This window comes from Semicossyphus pulcher, unplaced genomic scaffold (genome assembly GCF_022749685.1).
Source record: "Semicossyphus pulcher isolate SPU_LCO1_2020_fin unplaced genomic scaffold, fSemPul1.0.p SCAF_11, whole genome shotgun sequence".
NCBI classification, from domain to species: Eukaryota; Metazoa; Chordata; class Actinopteri; order Labriformes; family Labridae; genus Semicossyphus; species Semicossyphus pulcher.
This window is the reverse complement of record NW_027211615.1, coordinates 11,325,976-11,344,096: the sequence shown is the minus strand read 5'-3', so window position 1 is coordinate 11,344,096 and position 18,121 is coordinate 11,325,976. Positions and strand designations below refer to the sequence as shown.

The 18,121-nt window shown below is 41.9% G+C and overlaps 2 protein-coding genes across 2 annotated transcripts; both read left to right on the top strand.

Moving 5' to 3' along the window:
- The first annotated feature begins 525 nt into the window (after positions 1 to 525).
- armt1 (acidic residue methyltransferase 1) lies at positions 526 to 4,438 on the top strand. Its single transcript, XM_069657222.1, has 5 exons — positions 526 to 680; positions 1,059 to 1,164; positions 1,284 to 1,525; positions 2,016 to 2,181; positions 2,525 to 4,438. The coding sequence occupies exons 1-5, from the start codon at positions 619 to 621 to the stop codon at positions 3,296 to 3,298; spliced, it is 1,350 nt and encodes a 449-aa protein (XP_069513323.1). The 5' UTR covers positions 526 to 618; the 3' UTR covers positions 3,299 to 4,438.
- Positions 4,439 to 6,794: 2,356 nt separating this feature from the next.
- On the top strand, positions 6,795 to 18,121 carry esr1 (estrogen receptor 1). Its single transcript, XM_069657260.1, has 9 exons — positions 6,795 to 7,231; positions 8,049 to 8,275; positions 9,292 to 9,408; positions 9,909 to 10,090; positions 10,272 to 10,425; positions 13,786 to 13,924; positions 15,711 to 15,844; positions 16,446 to 16,629; positions 17,084 to 18,121. The coding sequence occupies exons 1-9, from the start codon at positions 6,795 to 6,797 to the stop codon at positions 17,385 to 17,387; spliced, it is 1,878 nt and encodes a 625-aa protein (XP_069513361.1). The 3' UTR covers positions 17,388 to 18,121.

The following is an 18,121-nucleotide window of genomic DNA, read 5'->3' as shown; positions in this document are numbered from 1 at the left end:
GACTCTTGAAATGATGTCTCTTACCGGAACGCTCTGCCCCTCCTTTTCCCGCCAAAAAGCCTTGGGGGTTCGAATTCTGCCCTTTTGTGATAGGGCGAATCAATGTCTCCATGACAACCGTTGCTCTGAACAACAAGAGATGCTTGAGGTGCTGTAGGAAAAGCGGAATGCCATGCGCAATGCGGCGACAGCGCATACCCATCTTTGATCCACCTCAGAAGAGAAACGTTTGAGTCTTTAGGATTGGACACCCATATTAAATAAAGAAAGCGAATTAGATCAGCAGAAACACGATTCAATGTCTTAAAATACAATCGTAGCAGAATGGGCCACACAGCTTGCCATTATTGCAGTTCACACATTTACCGCTAGATGGTAGCACAGTATTGTACACAAGGCTCAAGACTAGGGAAGGGGAACCAGGAAACAAATATTCAAATGTGCCATATTTCTTACTAGAAACAGAGGACGTCAGTTTTCATATATTCCAGCAACTTTGTTGTGTATCACCCGAATAAATATAAACGAATAATATAATACGTCACATTCCAGAACTTTGTTTCTGTCCCGGAAATTGTATCGATAAAGTTTGAGTTTGAACAGTCACCTACTGCTATAATGATGGCGGCTGATCAAATTGTGCACGGAGTTCCTCCTTCCCTGTCTGCCAAAGTGGTTGGGTATGTTGTCAGCTGATTTAACTACTTTGTCACTATGCTTAATAATGCGGGCAGCTACATTTCTGTATCTTAACGGCTACGTAACGTTAATGTAACCGCTGTCAGTATTACAACAGTATTAGCTTATTGCTAACATACGTGCTTAAGTTGTTACCGACTGAATGCTAACATGAAAGCATATGACGTTGATTCAATTAACTTAACAGACCTGTGTTGGTTTCACCCTAATACTATCAATAATCTTTGTCAAAGTGAATGCAAAATAACTGCTAACTCTACATCTTGCTAGGTCAGTTACCTAGCTAGCTTACTAATACATGCATCTGCTGCAGTCTCAAGACATGTTGATGTAACGTACTGTATATCGTCTCTCTGCAGGTCGTTTGCTTATTTGACTGTGAGAGACAGATTGCCGACTATTCTGACAAAAGTCATAGATACGATACATCGCAATAAAAACAAGTTTTTTGAAGAATATGGAGAGGTAAGAATATTTATTGATGAGCTGAATTTGAGTTATTTAACTAAATATGTTAAAAATAAAGTGGCTTATTTGAAAACTTGAATTATTTCTTGTGTTTTATTGTCTTTATTCTAATGTAGGAGGGTATCCAGGCAGAGAAGCAAACAATATCTCTGCTGTCGAAGATGAGGAATGAGTTGCAAACTGATAAGCCAGTGTTAGCCCTGACAGACAGACTGCAAGACACAGATTCCTGGAACCAGTACCTGCAGAGACAACAGAGCCTACATGGGGACCCGGAGTCCGTCAGCTGGTTCAAGTCTTCATGGCTTTATGTGGAGTGCTACATGTACCGCAGGATACAGGAGGCACTGTGGCTTAAGTGAGAAGCATTTCAATATTTGAATTATAACATTTTGCTGTCCGATTTCCATGGCCAAATCCAAATCCATTGCATACTGTGACGTTCTTATCGTCATTACATCAATCTCAAAGGGTTGCAGGATTGCATGGTTCTATAAACTGCTGATAGACAGTACAAAGAAAATACAATAATTCTGATTACCTTTTAAAGCCTATACTACACATTTGTGAATCATTATGTGGTTGAGTATTATTTCGGGCCTACATGATTAAAGGTTTGTTCAAATAATGTAACTGTTTTACACATACACGATAAGTTCTTTCATAACTACACCTTTACAAGTTTAATTGAAATGTGATGAATAAGTTGGTTAGGTGTTGAGAAGTCTCCATGCATTTATTTATATGATGATATTGACATTGAAATGCAATACAATACACTTTTATTCAGACTTTGTATAATGTTGTAGTTGTCCTCCAGTCATGATTGTATTTCTATTTTATTTCAGTCCTCCCATCAGTGACTATGACGTCTTTAATGAGGGAAAGACTCAGAGCTTCTTCGAGTCTCAGCAGGCTGTGATGGCTTTATGTACACACTTGGAAGGCGTCAACAAGAACATGGAGGAGTTCTCCAAGAATCAACTGTTTGAGCATTTTAACAAACTACTACAGGTCAGTGCCTTCTTTACCAGCTCAATACAAGAGTGAAGTCAAACCTAGTGGGTTCAAATAATTATGTGTCATATCAAGGTTGCCTGATGTGACTAATCCATGATAATTATAATGAGACTCTGCAGCTCCCCTCGGCTTTATGAACCATTTTAGCATCTTCTTGGGGCTTTTTTTGGGGTCTACAATGTGTTTGTTAATGTGTTGTTCAATCTCAGCGCTATCCTTTACCGGAGCCTCGGTTCTCAATTTAAAAAAAAGCTGTAACATGATGTGATGAATGAGTCAAGTCATACAAAATAATCTGTCCAGTCATCCATTTTCTGTTGTACTTTTCTCTTCCTAGGTTTCTCTATGGGGGAACAAGTGTGATTTATCTATCTCTGCCGGCCAAGACAACTCCCAGAAGACCAGTCCAATAGACTCCCTCGACAGCCTACGACCCTTCATCTTGGTGGATGACTCCAACATGGTATGGTCAACTCTTATGTCCATACAGAGGCCAGGACAGCCAGAGAAAACCCCCGCAGGCAGAGTGGACATTGTTCTAGACAACGCTGGCTTCGAGTTAGTCACTGACCTGATCTTAGCAGATTTCCTGGTTTCCTCCGGCCTTGTCCGAGAGGTCCATTTTCACGGCAAATCCATCCCCTGGTTTGTCTCTGATGTCACAGCTCACGATTTTCAGTGGACCATTCGACAGACCATGGCAGCCAATCACAAGTGGATGTCCAAGAGTGGTGTCCAGTGGCAGAGGTACGTGAAAGAGGGCATGTGGTCCTATCATGACCATCCTTTCTGGACGCTGCCACAAGAGTTCTGTGACATGGCAGCGGATGCTCCTGACCTGTACGAGACCCTGAAGGAGGCAGACCTGGTGCTGTTTAAAGGTGATCTGAATTACAGGAAGCTGACCGGGGACAGGGAATGGGATCACACGGTGGGCTTTGATACTGCGCTACGAGGGTTTGGGCCTGCGCCGCTCTGTAGCCTGAGGACTCTAAAGGCAAATGTTCAGGTCGGTCTGCAGCCAGGGCAAGGGGAGAAACTCACCTCCCAAGATCCAGACTGGATGACCTGCGGAAAGTACGCTGTCATTCAGTTCTGCAACCCAAAGTAGGAACAGTAAGACTGAGCTTAGGATCTTACTGGGAAGAAGCGGATCGTAAGGACATTACAGTAAGAAGAACCATAGCAGAAGTTACCTTTAAGCCATAAAACCATTAAGTCACAGTGGGTGTAAATGTTCTTTATCATACGTTAGCACTTCATCATGTTTGATACAGAAATGCACATTAACATAAATATTTACTAACTATTTTCACTACTGATTTGTACATGTTGTACTCAAAGTGTTGGCACTGTTAGATCTAAATGTTTCTCCTTAATTTAAACACAACAGTTTACAGTTTAATTTTCATCCTCAGAGGTAACAAATCAAGGTTGCTTTTCACTGCACATAGCTTATGTTTTGTACACAATATATTAAGTTACAATGTTTACAGTGTAATGCACATGCTGTCAGGAGAGAATTGAGCTTACAGAATCTAATCCTAAAGCAACAATCCTTTTGTTCATGCATGCAGTTGAGGAGAGTGATGATTAACATGATATAAAGTTATTTTAATTTAGCTCAGCTCAGGTTGTTTTACTGTTGCACTCTGTGTCGTTGATATATGTGCATGAAAACATGCAGAGAAAACTTGGCTTAAAGCAGATTGTAACACTTTTTTTAACTGCTTTGTTCAGTGTGAAAGTGTTGGACTGTTATTGGGGCAGTGTAACAATAACAGTGTCAGTGTCAGTACCTCAGAGGGAATGTTAACTGGATTTTGATTGTGCTGCTGAGGCATATGCTATCGTTTGCATGAATGGGATACAATGAATAAAGAACTGCAAGTTGCACCACACTGTTGTACTTTACAAACAGGAAAAATTGAAGATGTGTGTAATAATGCCTATTGTCCAGACAGTTTATTAGTCTCGATCAACATTGGTCAAGTGCAGCGGTAGTATTTTACATGCATGTGTGTCCAAATAGTCATAAACAAATTAATCTGAAACTGTGAAACACATCTGGAAACACACAAATTCATCCATTAGAAAGCTTAAAGGTGTCACTGATATATTTACATGATATTGGATTTTTTCCCGATATGCTGGTATTTTCCAACTTTTTGATACAGATATATTAGGCATAGGTTTTTTTGCACCTACTTGCAGGGAACATCAAGTCTCCCAAGTAGTGGATATCATGCCCACTCTTATTGCAGTGGCCCACTGGCAGATAATAAGAAATAACAGAATACAGTGCTTTTTAAGATGTACACATTCACTTAGCAACTACATTTTCTTTTAAATAAAACTGTAATATACATACACATGCTGAGCAACCATTGCAAATAGTAACCTTGCTGATTCGTTTTGGAAAACTTTGAAAAACTGCCATACCGCAGACGTCTTGCACCTTTCTCCACGTTTGACAGAAGAAGGGTGGTGCATGCAGTGCACGCGCACACTCACGCCGAGTTAATGTTGTAGCATTACGGCAAGCTTTTTTAGGGAATCATCGAGCATTTAGGCACAATTAAAGCGTTGTTTTATCGGCAGAAATTATCAGCAGAAAAATGACATATCTGCCGCTGCTGGTATGTCATTTTCAAGCTATAATATGCAGATAACATACAGATAATATCATGCATCCCTACAGAAAATGTTACCTGTTGACCGTTTATATGCTTTGGGTTGGATTGAACAAAAAAAAAAAGCCAACAAAGCAGCTTTAAATGCTGAACATGTGCATTAGAATCCCCCAATGAGCTGGGCAAACTGAAGGGCATCATTCAGGCTGCTGACATGCTTTGTGAAAATGAAGTAAATCACAGCATCAACCAGCATATCTTGAGCCGTTCACCTGTTTCGTTTCTCACCCTGTTCTCTAATGTAACAATGTCTTCCTTTTATTTCAGGAGAAATGCAAAACACACATGTCAGCATCAGGGCTACTTGTTTTCCACTTGACCTGAAATGGCCTGAAAATTGGGCTGTTTACTCAAGAAGGATGTTGCACAGAGGAGAGAAAATGAAGCCTCTGTGCCAAATGATCAGGTTTTTCTCAGTGGGGGAGGTATGTAAGTGCCTGTGATTAATTTTATCTTAATGAATTTCTCACATTAAATGACAATATGTGTCATTTGGCTATATCATTAGGAAGTAAATTTCGAGGCCCTAAATTGTTTGGTGATTTTAAACCTTGCAAATGTGTGCACTAAATACTCATTTCTACATTTAACTGTAACTCCTGCTATATGTACACTGAGCATAAGTGTATAGAAATATACACATTTATAGTTTGTTTGAAAAGTTTTGTAGCTCAGTAGGTTTTTAATTTAGCACCTGGTCCTAAATGTTAAGCCAGGACTAAAGAGGATCCCCGACCATCACAAACCTGGAACGTGCTGTTAATGATCACTGATTCTCTTAAATGTTGTCTGCACTAATATTAATGCCCCTTTGCTTTGATGCTTAAATACACCGCTTCTTTTTAACCTGTGACATGACCTGATAAGTAATGATTAACTGGTTTATATGTTTTCATACTGGATATTCCATCCTATTCTAACAGTATTATACTGAAACATGTATCACACATCAGGAAAATTTGGGTCAATTTCGATGGTATTATTATGAAAATCTCAGGTCAATGTTAAGAATAACCACGAATCCCCTCATTTGTGATTGTGAAATTATTTGCTGTTAGATTGAGATTTGACCTGCTCTGTTTGCTGTGTTATGGTGACCTGGCACTAAAACACACCGTGGTTATCGATTTGGCTGCATCTTTAATTTGTTTATCCTTTTTTTTCAACCTTTCCACTGTTACCATTGTGTCCAATGAGCCTGGCTAGATTTCCGCGAGTCAGAGAGATGTGAGAGGAGGGAAGAGTGAGGGACAGTCCCAGTGTTGCCCAGCAGACACGGGGATGATCCATGTGTAGGAGGTGATGAGTGTATCCTGGTATATTTTAGTTTAGTCGCCCATTGTCCTAATGTTTCTAATTTCAACACTGATTTGATTTACTGCAGCGTCTCAGGTGTATTCAATAATCTGGCTACAAATAGACCGCTCAGACGTCACGCTGAGTATCAGCTAAATGAAACGGCTCACTGATACTTTTTTTTTCTCTGGGTACCAGCGGCAACCAGTAAAAGCTTTTTAATGTAACAATAAGGTGAAATGGGAAGAAGATTTTACAGTGGTGGGACAGAAAGCAGGAAGTTATTTAGGAATCACTATCTTCCTTCTACACATGAGTAAAGTATGAGTGATAAAGAGGGGAAATGCTCTGCTGGGGAGAAAAAAAACCTTTGAGGAGGTTGGGAGGAGTCTATTTGGATGTTTTTTAAAGCTTGGTGGGTGGAAGCTCAAGGCAGATAGGGCAAAGGGATCGGATCATAGTGGACCCTTCGAGTTGTCTGACAGGCTTTATTGGAAAAAAGGCAGGAGCGAGAGTGAGGGAAGAGAGAGTGGGAGCAGCACTCGTCTCCACTCCCCCCTCCCAGCAAATGAGAGAGCAGGTCTAAATCATGTTGCATATCAGTGCTGCCGTGCTGTGATGTTGCTCAGGCAGAGCCCGGCGCAGAGCAGGCAGCCTTGCGGACCAGCGCTCAGACCCAGGATCAGCCCAGCCTTGTCAGAGCTGGAGACCCTCTCCCCACAACGTCCCTCGCCTCCGCTGCACGTCCCCCTCACTGACATGTACCCCGAAGACAGCAGAGGGTCAGGAGGGGTAGCCACTGTGGACTTCCTGGAAGGGACCTATGACTATGCGGCCCCCACCCCGGCCCCAACTCCTCTCTACAGCCACTCCACCCCAGGCTACTACTCTGCTTCTCTGGACGCGCACAGACAACCCTCAGATGGCAGCATTCAGTCCCTGGGCAGCGGGCCTACCAGTCCTCTGGTGTTTGTACCCTCCAGCCCCCGACTCAGCCCCTTCATGCACCCGCCCAGCCACCACTATCTGGAGACAACCTCAACACCCATTTACAGGTGAGGGAGCACAGTTGGTCTTCAGTGTATTTTTCACTATTTAACATGCAGAACTTAAAAGTTTGTTTCTCAAAGAGGAGTCAGACATTTGGGAAAGATGCCAAATCTGATGTTTGTATCTGATTGTTTGATCAGTTTTGTTTGCGCTCTTGTCATTATTTAACTGATAAGATAAGTGCAATCAAAAGATCAACACGTGTGTTTTTAATATGTTTTTACTTCTATTACTATGTTAGAGAACATTTTTACAATTATATATTTCCTAATTTAACTCTTTTTTTAAATCCTGACTTGTTGTTTCCTAATGAAATGATATGGCACAAAACAGTACCCCATAACTAGATGTAACTTCTGTCACTCACATGCTGAAGCGTTGACATTTTGCTCAGTCCTCCTAATAAACAGATCCTAATTATATAACTGGGTCATTTTTTAATCTCTGGCTTTATACAAAACATTGCCATTATCTGTATAGAAAGGATCAAGCTTTGCCCTGGTTTCTAATTCCAGAGATTAAGGACTTTGTCAAGGACCTTGAGAGAGGAACAATACGTAATAACAGGAGTACACGTACAGATTGTTTCCTGGCTCAGGTGGAAAATAGCTCTCTGCTTTTGTCTCTGACACTGTCAAATTAAAGTTGATAGAAATTGCTTTTAATGAAGTTGTTGACTCTAACTTTTTATGATAACAGGCATTCTTTCAAGCAATGTTGATATATTGAATTGCTTGTGTTTATGTTATTTTGTCTGTAACACAATTTATGGTCATTATCCTATAGTGAATAATGTTTAATTGAGTTGTAATCCTGTGGCAGGTCCGGTGTCTCGTCCAGTCAGCAGCCCGTATCCAGAGAGGACCAGTGTGGCACCAGCGACGAGTCATACGGTGCGGGGGAGTCGGGGGCCGGAGCTGCAGTCGGGGGCTTCGAGATGGCAAAAGAGATGCGCTTCTGCGCTGTGTGCAGTGACTACGCCTCTGGGTACCACTATGGGGTGTGGTCCTGTGAGGGCTGCAAGGCCTTCTTTAAGAGGAGCATCCAGGGTAGGTGATGTATTTGTGGTGGATGAATAAAGCTCTCTAACTTTTCCTGTTTGTTTAAAGATCATACCTTAATTTGCCGGACTGTAGTGTTCCGATTTGATGTAAGCATTATCAAATATTTCCTGAAGCCTTACACATCAACTACAATTAATTAGACTGAGAAATTAAATTATTTATTTTAAATTATCTGTCAAGGAAAATTTAAGCATTTGAAAAAACACAGCATGAGTTTTTTTGTTAGTTAACAAAATTTTATTAAATGTGGTTGAATTTGGCAAAAATATAAATCTTAAGAACAGAGAACAAATCTGAAAAACATGAAAGTTTGGATGATGAAAGGATGTGGATTTAGTTTGCCAGCAACAAAGTGAACTGTGTGTAAACTCAGCAGAGAACAAATCAGTCAACCTGGGTCGATAAAAGAATTGCTAAGTGCTACTCATGGTGGATTGATGTTGGGCCTCTCTTTAAATAACTTAACAAAGAGTCGGTCTAGACCTGCTCTTTCTGTAAAGTGTCTCGAGATAACCCTGGTTATGATTTGGCGCTATACAAATAAAATTTGATTGATTGATTGATTGATAAAAGATAGAAAGGGTGCAAATACATGTCAGGAACTGTGAAATTCACATTCAGGAGGTACAATTTTACTTTAAGTTCCTCACATTTTTCTAACCCTTTTTCCTGTTTGCATGTCATTCCTTTTTATAAAACACGGTGTACAACATCCATGTACTAAAATGACTAAAAGCCTCATCTGCTGCCTGTGGCTTAGTCATGTTTGTGGTATGATGATTCAGCGTATTGATAAGTCTCGCTCTGGAAAGCTCGTCTTCAAGAAACCAATAGTCTCCATGGCAATGACAAAAAAAACAAGATGCCACATTTTAATTTCCTCCATCTCAGATCCATTTAAAAAATGGGAATAGAGTGTTCCCGGCTACTAAATAACCTAAATGTGAACCAAACACTGAAGTGTGGGGGGGCTTGAAGTAATAGATTTTTTTCCATTGCAGGTCACAATGACTACATGTGCCCAGCTACCAATCAGTGCACTATTGACAGGAATCGGAGAAAGAGCTGCCAGGCTTGTCGCCTCAGGAAGTGTTACGAAGTGGGCATGATGAAGGGAGGTGGGTAGAAACAGCAGCCGACCGCACATCTTTAGTGTTCTCCAAAACCAAGTTTATTTGATATCATTTATAAGCAAAGTCTTTTATGCAGGTTTTTTTTGTTCTTGTTGCGATATCAGGCTTTTTTTTGTGTATTGTTTTTATTATAGAAACATGCTAATTAGATTGCTCTTTGAGAAGAATATTTGCCTTCTTTCAGTTTGTTGCTTCGAGGATTGGCACGCATGTGAGAATGCTGGTGGATGCAGATAAGCTTGGGACTAACTTTAACATGACCTTGGAGTGATTTCCTCTTAAGGATTAAAACACACCCACGTTTTTGTTTTCATACTTCTGGAGTCAGACAGGCATCCGTAAAATCTACTCTGCTGGTATAAAGTTATGTGTGAGTCAGGAAAGGTCCCTCCCAGTTTGTGTGTGATTGTTTGCGTGCAGGTTTGGGCCTATTTCTCTGTTGATCTGCAGGTTATTTTGCATTGAATAAGTTTTGTGTGCTTAAGGTGTACGTAAGGATCGTGGGCGAGTTTTGCGATGTGACAAACGACGGACAGGCACGAGTGATAAGAACAAGGGCTCTAAGGACCGGGAGCAGAGAACAGCGCCCCCTCAGGACAGGAGGAAACACAGCAGCAGCAGTGCTGGAGGAGGGAGATCATCAGTGATCAGCATGCCTCCTGACCAGGTGCTTATTCATGCTAAGACTTTTTTTTGAAAGATATATTAGGAATCATCCTCATGGGACTATGACTAGTCTTCTTAATATCATGGCAAAGTGTTTCCACATGCTTTAATTTAGTTTGAAGCACAAGACTTGTGTTTTTCTTGTGAAATGGACTGATGGTGTTTGTCTGCTGCTCCCCCAGGTGCTCCTCCTGCTCCAGGGCGCAGAGCCCCCCATGCTATGCTCCCGTCAGAAGCTGAGCAGACCATACACCGAGGTCACCATGATGACCCTGCTCACCAGCATGGCCGATAAGGAGCTGGTCCACATGATCGCCTGGGCCAAGAAGCTTCCAGGTACTGCTTTGGGTGGCATGTGTCTCTTCCCAATACAGGAAATGTTTAGTTGTTAAAACAGCCATTTAAATCTAAAGGAGCAATTTCCAGCTTTACTGACCCCAACAAAAAGTGGCTGTGACAGACAGTATCTAAGAGCTGTTCATAGAGGGACTAATCAGTAACCACACCAGATGTTGAGGTTTGGCTTTCATGTTTCTAAATTAGTAACTTGAATGGTTGAGAGTCTCTAAAGATTTTTCAAAGTATGCCAGGAGTCTGGTAACGTTCAGGGGTTGTTAACATCAAACAGACCCTGCCTGTAATGTGGTCTGCAGGGAATTATTAAAGTATGGTTAAGCACCTTTTGTTGTTGTCCTGTCCACACTGTAAAAAAACGTCTGCCCTATAATTGCCTGTTGCATAACACAGAATAGAATAGAATACTTTATTGTCATTATACAATGTACAATGACATTGCGGATAACAAACTGAAGTATGCCAATCTGCTTTTAAAATGTCATACAAAAGATTTTATTCTACAACTGCAACTCATTTGCTGTAATGCATATGTGATATTATGTCAGGGCTGTAATGAGCAATAATAATTGAGCAAACTAAAAGTTAAATTCAACCTTCAACTAGAAAAAACGTTGAAAATATGTATTTTTATTTAAACCTATAAACAAAATGTTAGTCAATTTAAAGCAATTCAGAAACTGCCTTAAACATAATTCTGTTTAAAGGAGCAGTTCGCCCCTGGAAAAAGCCGCTGTCAGTCAAAGCTGCTGTTCTCTGTAATCAGTAGAAGCAATAATATTTGAAATTGGCGCCATAGCTGTGGAGAAAGTTGTACAACTGGTGGTTTCGCCCATTCTTCATTCCTACAACACCCAGCATGCATTGCGCCCCTCCCTCTGAAAGGAACGGCTGGAGGGAACTGGAGTGAAATACTACCAGTTTCCAGTCAAGGACATTGATCGCTGCAGGCAATGGCTCAGAGCGGTACAGAATCCGAAATACGACGATAATATACCGGTGGATCGTCTAAAAAATCTTGACCTGATGATTTTGAACGAGACATGACATCAGAGGCGGGCGTCCTAGATTGAGGAAGTGTAGTTTAGCGAGCTCCCTGGCCTCCGCCAGATGACGTGTTTTACGTTGACTGGCGGAGGTTTTCCAGGGCCCACTGGAAAAGCAGATAACGTCCTTTCAAAGGCACAGAGCAAAATTGCATTTTTTTCCTACCGTAATGGCATTAGCTCCCCGTAATAGCATGATAGGACTGAGGTTGAAAATTGGCGAACTGGCCCTTTAATAATATAAGATTGTAGGATTCCATGAGATATAAAAAAACTCTTAATGCTAAATTTATTTACTCATTAACATCATTCAGTCTTCCAAAATAACTAGTTGTTCAGTGCTTCTGGCCGATCATTAGCTGAAACTCCACAGACAGTTGTCTGAACATGCAGCCTGCAGCTCATGGCTGTAGCTCTATAAAGACACCCAGAGGTACCTCGGTGAGAGCAGGTGCAAAACATGTGAGTCAGAGCCACTGGAGCACCATGACATCTGTCGCATTGCAGGTCGTAATAAGGACGTATTTTCAAAAGTCTTTCTGATAAACATAGGCCTCAACTTCTCTGGTTGCAATTTTTCTTTGAATGTAGTGTTTTTTGTAGAAAGCGAAGCTAATCGTCTCTTAATTCAATCATTTGATTTTTATTTATATATTGCCAATACAAAATAAAAGTTATCGCATGACACTTTAAATAAAGAGCAGGAGTAAACTGCACTATTTCATGTGTTATTCATCTTGTGATCTCAACAAAACAAAAGGCTGTGAGGATTCATAAATTAGTAGTACTGTCTGATGTGTTGATCAGTAATGTGTTCTGTGCTGTGTTGCATGTTCAGCTTAAATCATTTGCACTTCTCTCAAGTACACTATAAAAAACTTTTGTTTTCCTACAATTTCCAACAAGTTCATGATCTCATTATTTTTTGTCATTATGCACAAACCTTTTCAGCTTCCGTACTTAAACATTCAAATACACAGATTTCCTGTGTGACGCCTTTCCCGCCCTCGTTTGTTGTCTGTTTAAGTGCTTAGGCAACAGCAAGGTGATGGGAGACCTTTATAGTGCATTCACACACACACATGCAGAGCCATTACAGTGATGGTAATTGCAGTCATCACCTTTGAGAGGATTGTTTGACCAATCTGCTGGCACCCCCATAGAGCCTAAACGCAGTACAGGACACCTCACCCTTTTGCATGCACACACACACACACCTGACACACGCGCTCTAAATGAGTAAATCCTGATTTTGAGGTATTACAACCTTGTGCGTCACTAAAAGCCCAAAGGCACACAGTTTTAATTGCGAGGGGTCCCAAACAGGCTGCGGCGGGGGGACAATGGGAATGAATTGGCTGTAATTACATGTGAATTGAGACAGCTGAGTGCCAGCGATAAGGCTTCTTATGAGGGCACAGAGATCGCAGATGGTTTCATTTAAGTAGTTTTTCCCTGTTAGAAAACAAGGGCACGCATATTTTTGTTTCTATAAGTGGGACTCAAGGTGCACAGAAAACACTTAACTCTGTTCATATTCCTCACCACACCGCCGTTAACACCCACCGCTCCGAATAATTAGCGCTGATATAACAACACTCATCCACAGCAGATTGTTTGTTGTGTTTGGATTTTGGCTGGAGTCAAATAATTGCTGTGATCAGGATAAAACATGTCGTCAAGTGTTTATGAATAGCAGCTTTTAGAGCTGATATCTGGACGGCTAGTCCTCTCGCTGTGATGGACAACTTTGATCCTTTCACAGGATTGATTTTCAATTCACACATTATACATCCATCCATCCATTTTCTGTACCGCTTGTCCTGTTCAGGGTCGCGAGGGGGCTGGAGCCTATTCCACCTGTCACTGAGCGAGAGGCGGGGTTACACCCTTGGACTGTCAATCACAGGGCTACACATTATACAAAGAACATAAAAACATGTAAGGATGCATATACACTTGTTGGTCTTTCCATATCTTCATATCTTTCTTATTGCGAGCATCACAACCTTAATTCCACCACTGACTTAGCAATACAAGCATACATGATTTGTGCTTTACTTTAAAAGTGCATTCATCGTAGAATTAATTGACAAAAACAATAAAATCACCTAAAATAAGAAAGGGAAAAAGGAGGTGACGAGGGCTCTGACGATGCCTGTACAACTTCCTCATTTTCTCCACGATGAAGACATTTCTGTCTCTGGCTCTGTTCTCCTTTGCATTATGCAGCACGGCTGTTATTGTTTTCTTTGCTATTAAAAATATCTTTTATGTGCACTTTGTGTTTCTCTAGGTTTCCTGCAGCTGAGCCTCCACGACCAGGTGCAGCTGCTGGAGAGCTCGTGGCTGGAGGTGCTGATGATCGGGCTCATCTGGAGGTCCATCCACTGCCCCGGCAAACTCATCTTCGCTCAGGACCTCATCCTGGACCGGTACGGAGGATTACCTATCTCACCTCTTCCTTACCTTCACCTACCCTTTCTTCTCTCAGCCACAGCCTTTTCTCCCCACTTCCTTCCACCTTCCTCCCACCCAGATCTTAAGAGTGATACATCAGCATTGTAGATTTTCCATTTCACACCTTCCCAGCCATTGTGCCATCCGAACACGCCCGCCAGAGAGTGAAAGACTAATAACCTGCTCCCCACCGTGAGGAGAGCAGCCTCTCTCTAACCTGAAATACGGCCTCATCATTACAGTGCTGAGGATAGAGGCTTAATCAAAGCCTCAATGGAAGGATTGATGGAAAAGAAGAAGGACAGAGGGAGAGATGAGGGTGAAGGAGGCGAGGAGAGGGAGCTAAATGACAAACACAGAGAGGAAAATAGAGATGCAGGGAGACATGGCTGTTTTCTGCTTTTGCAGGCACAGCCTGTTCCCTCCTTTCCCCCATGTTCAGAGTAAACAAGCTCGCCGAAACGCAGCATCTACATCAGACAGGAGGAGAGAGAGAGAGACAGACTGAGCTTTTACCCTCTGATGTGTCTGATGGTCCCATTTGATTCAAAAGTGTATTACAGAGTATTATCTCTAAAGCCTGCTCCTCGTATGAGTGTCCTCCCCAATTGGGCATGATGACTAAAACGCTGTGGGTCAGGGTGGACAAATTCCCTTAGCTCTGTGCTGTCCAAGTTTATCTTGCACTCCAACCACTGATATTATCCATCTTTCTATCACTTTCCAACTGTGCTGACAAATGGAGCGTCGCGGTGATTCGCTCCATTAGGTGTTTATCTGACCGCTCTTTGGATGGTTTCTCAAGTCAGGTTCACTGCAGCTCAGAACTTTTCTCTGTTGTATTTCAACTGTATTTATTAGGGCTGTACCCCAATCTTCATATTAGCCAATCGGATTTGGCTGTTTCTTTTTTTTTTTTTACAGTTTAGTGCCTTAACTTCCCTCTCAGACTACACGACTCTCATGTCATGTATCAGTTTTGCCTGAGGGACAGCTGCCAGCCGGTCATTAAAACATTTCATGCGGACTACTTCCGTGCTCTTTCAAGTCATGTCGCTGTCATTTTTGCAAAGTTGACAAAGTTTTGCAGAGTTTTATTCAACTAATGAGCTGAAGTTAGGAGCAGCTTGGCTCGCAGCCCCTTCATCAGAGAGGCACAGAGTTTTAACAGAAACCATTTTATATCCGTATCATTACTTGTTCTTATCATCAAGTTAGATTTTTTTCTCTGAGAGGAGGAGACCTCTGCAGATAATTAGACTCTAGTTAAAGACCATGTAAATGATTAACACTAAAGGGTCATTTTGTGCTTCGTATTTCACTCTGTGATACCTGTGGAGTAGCTGAGCATAATTCACAGTTAAAAAAACTCATAATTTTTCTCATCCAGCCTGCACAGAGCTCTGCCAGCTCTGTCCCTTTAAGAAACCCCGCCCCTGATTGGCCAGCTTTGTGACGTCACAGCAGACGTCACAGAGCAAGTAGAAAAAACAGTATGAAACCTGGCGTTCACAGCAGCCTGCAGACTGAGCTGAGAAGCCTGGGGATTACTCCAACATACTTTTACATACAGATTTGAAACTTCACCCACGTTTAGTCTGGACCTCCAACATTGTAACATTATATATATGTCTTAAAATGTGAAACAGCATAATATTCATTTAATATTAAGTCATGAGCGACAGAACAAAGTTCAAATCAAAAAGGGAGAAGTAAATCACATTTAGAAGTCTTTGTGTTTTTCTTCACTTTGTCCTCCAGGACTGAAGGCGACTGCGTCGAGGGCATGGCTGAGATCTTCGACATGCTGCTGGCCATCACTTCCCGCTTCCGCATGCTCAAACTCAAACCTGAGGAGTTCGTCTGCCTCAAAGCCATCATCCTGCTCAACTCTGGTGAGACAGTTGTTTGTCTGCGACTGTGTTTTAGTCGCCTCATTGTCAAACATTTCCAGGGAAAGTCATTTTTGGAAACTCTGACAGATTGCAGCTGAAACACTTCTCCATAAAAACACAAGCTCTCTGGTTAAATTCTGTAATTCCTCTCAGTTTATTCGCCGGCACAGCCCTCTGTCGCAGGTCTCTGTTCTGTGAGAGTAAATATTGAACAGTGTCAAACTACACCCACAGAGGTGTAGCTCTGAACGTTACCCTGGCTCATTACGGTGGACAGAGAGTTCTGGAAAGGCCTGTACCGTCAATATGCCTGATAACTGTTCCCATGACAACATGAGACGGCGCAGAGGGCTGTGTTTGTCCCGGAGATGGAGCTTTTCTATATGGAAAGTGAAATACCAGCGAGATGACACTACAGGCACAGCTGCAGGAGCGGGATGAACTTTGGATTGCTGTGTGGGCTTCTGCAATTATTTCTCTTATACTCATGTCTGAGTCAGATGTGGTCCAGTTTTTACCTTGTTGCAAACCGAGTGAGTTTTATCATATTTGAACATATGCTTGAATAAGTCCTATTTGTTGATCTTTTTTCCTCTGTTAGGTGCCTTCTCTTTCTGCACCGGCACGATGGAGCCGCTACACGACAGCGCGGCCGTGCAGAACATGCTGGACATCATCACAGACGCTCTCATACATCACATCAGCCAATCAGGGTGCTCGGCTCACCAGCAGTCGAGGCGGCAGGCTCAGCTGCTCCTCCTGCTCTCCCACATCAGGCACATGAGGTGAAATTACATTAGGAAAGGTTGCTTTTTGTTTTAGCCTATTAAAAGTCGTATCAACATGTGCTGTGAGTCACACACCCGGGATCCACAGGGACTCTTTGAGCTTGTGTGAAATGCTTAAAAAGGATTAAAGGAACGAATAAGAGATGCTCTTAGAGTCAGACAAAGAATTACTGGATTTGTGGAAAAATAAGAAATTACAGAAAAATAACTGCATTATTAAGTTTAAAGAACTTAACATATAATTCTACAGAAAGAGTTTTACATAAAAACCTGGAAAACAACTAAAAAAGGGCAAATTAAAACATGATTAGAATCAAAATGAACCTTTTGCCGGAGGAGTTTCTTTTCAAGGATTTATTACATCAAATTGTGAATTTGAACAGAGCGCTCAGTCTGGAGCTTCACTCATTAAATGAATGATTCATAAACTCTCTCTAATTTCTCCCTGCAGCAACAAAGGCATGGAGCATCTGTACAGCATGAAGTGCAAGAACAAAGTTCCTCTGTACGACCTGCTGCTGGAGATGCTGGACGCTCACCGCCTCCATCGCCCGGACAAACCCGCCGAGTCCTGGTCCCAGGCTGACGGAGAGCCTGCCTACACTGCCGCCAACAACAACAACAACAACAGCAACAGCAGCGACTCCTCCTCAGCTGGGTCCCGAGTCAGCCATGAGAGCCCCATCAAAACCCAAACAGGTCCGGGGGTCCTGCAGTACGGAGGGTCCCGCTCTGACTGCACCCGCATCCTATGAGACGGATAGTTAGAGAATGAATGGTTGTGTTCGAATTCATTTCATGAGATAATTATTTATAAATTAAATGATTTTATAGTCGTAGCTGTTTAAGGGAGACATTCTTCTTGCACTACACCACTTCATGACAATGTGAGCTTCAATGCAGTTAATTGTTTTCAGCGTATTGATTCCAGGCGTTCGGTCGTGTTGTGGCACTCGAGCAGCTCATTTCTCTTTTTTCCTGGCTTCGACCAAAGTGCACTTCCTCTTGTGTTTAAAGAGCTATCGGGCATTATTTTTACTTTGACATATTAAGGATGATCACACGCTGAAATATGAAAAAAAAAACAGATTACAATTAATGTGGAATGTATTATTTGTTTGGTTTCCAACATGGTCAAAGGCTAAACATCAGGTGTCATGTCTTATGCGCACACACGGTTGTGTGTGTCAGCATAAAAAGAAAAGTGTTGGAGAAAATGTACGTTTGTTTTTAAGTCGCTAAGCCAAGCTTTATTGTCAGGTAACATCAGCCTATCCAAAGCTGCTTTTTGTGTACAGCAGGTTTGTTTTTTATGCTTACTCGCACCAAAGTTTTTCTTTTGAATTTCTTATTTGTTAAATGTATGCGCCTGTGTGTGTGTGTGTGTGTGTGTGTGTGTGTGTGTGTGTGTGTGTGTGTGTGTGTGTGTGTGTGTGTGTGTGTGTGTGTGTGTGTGTGTGTGTGTGTGTGTGTGTGTGTGTGTGTGTGT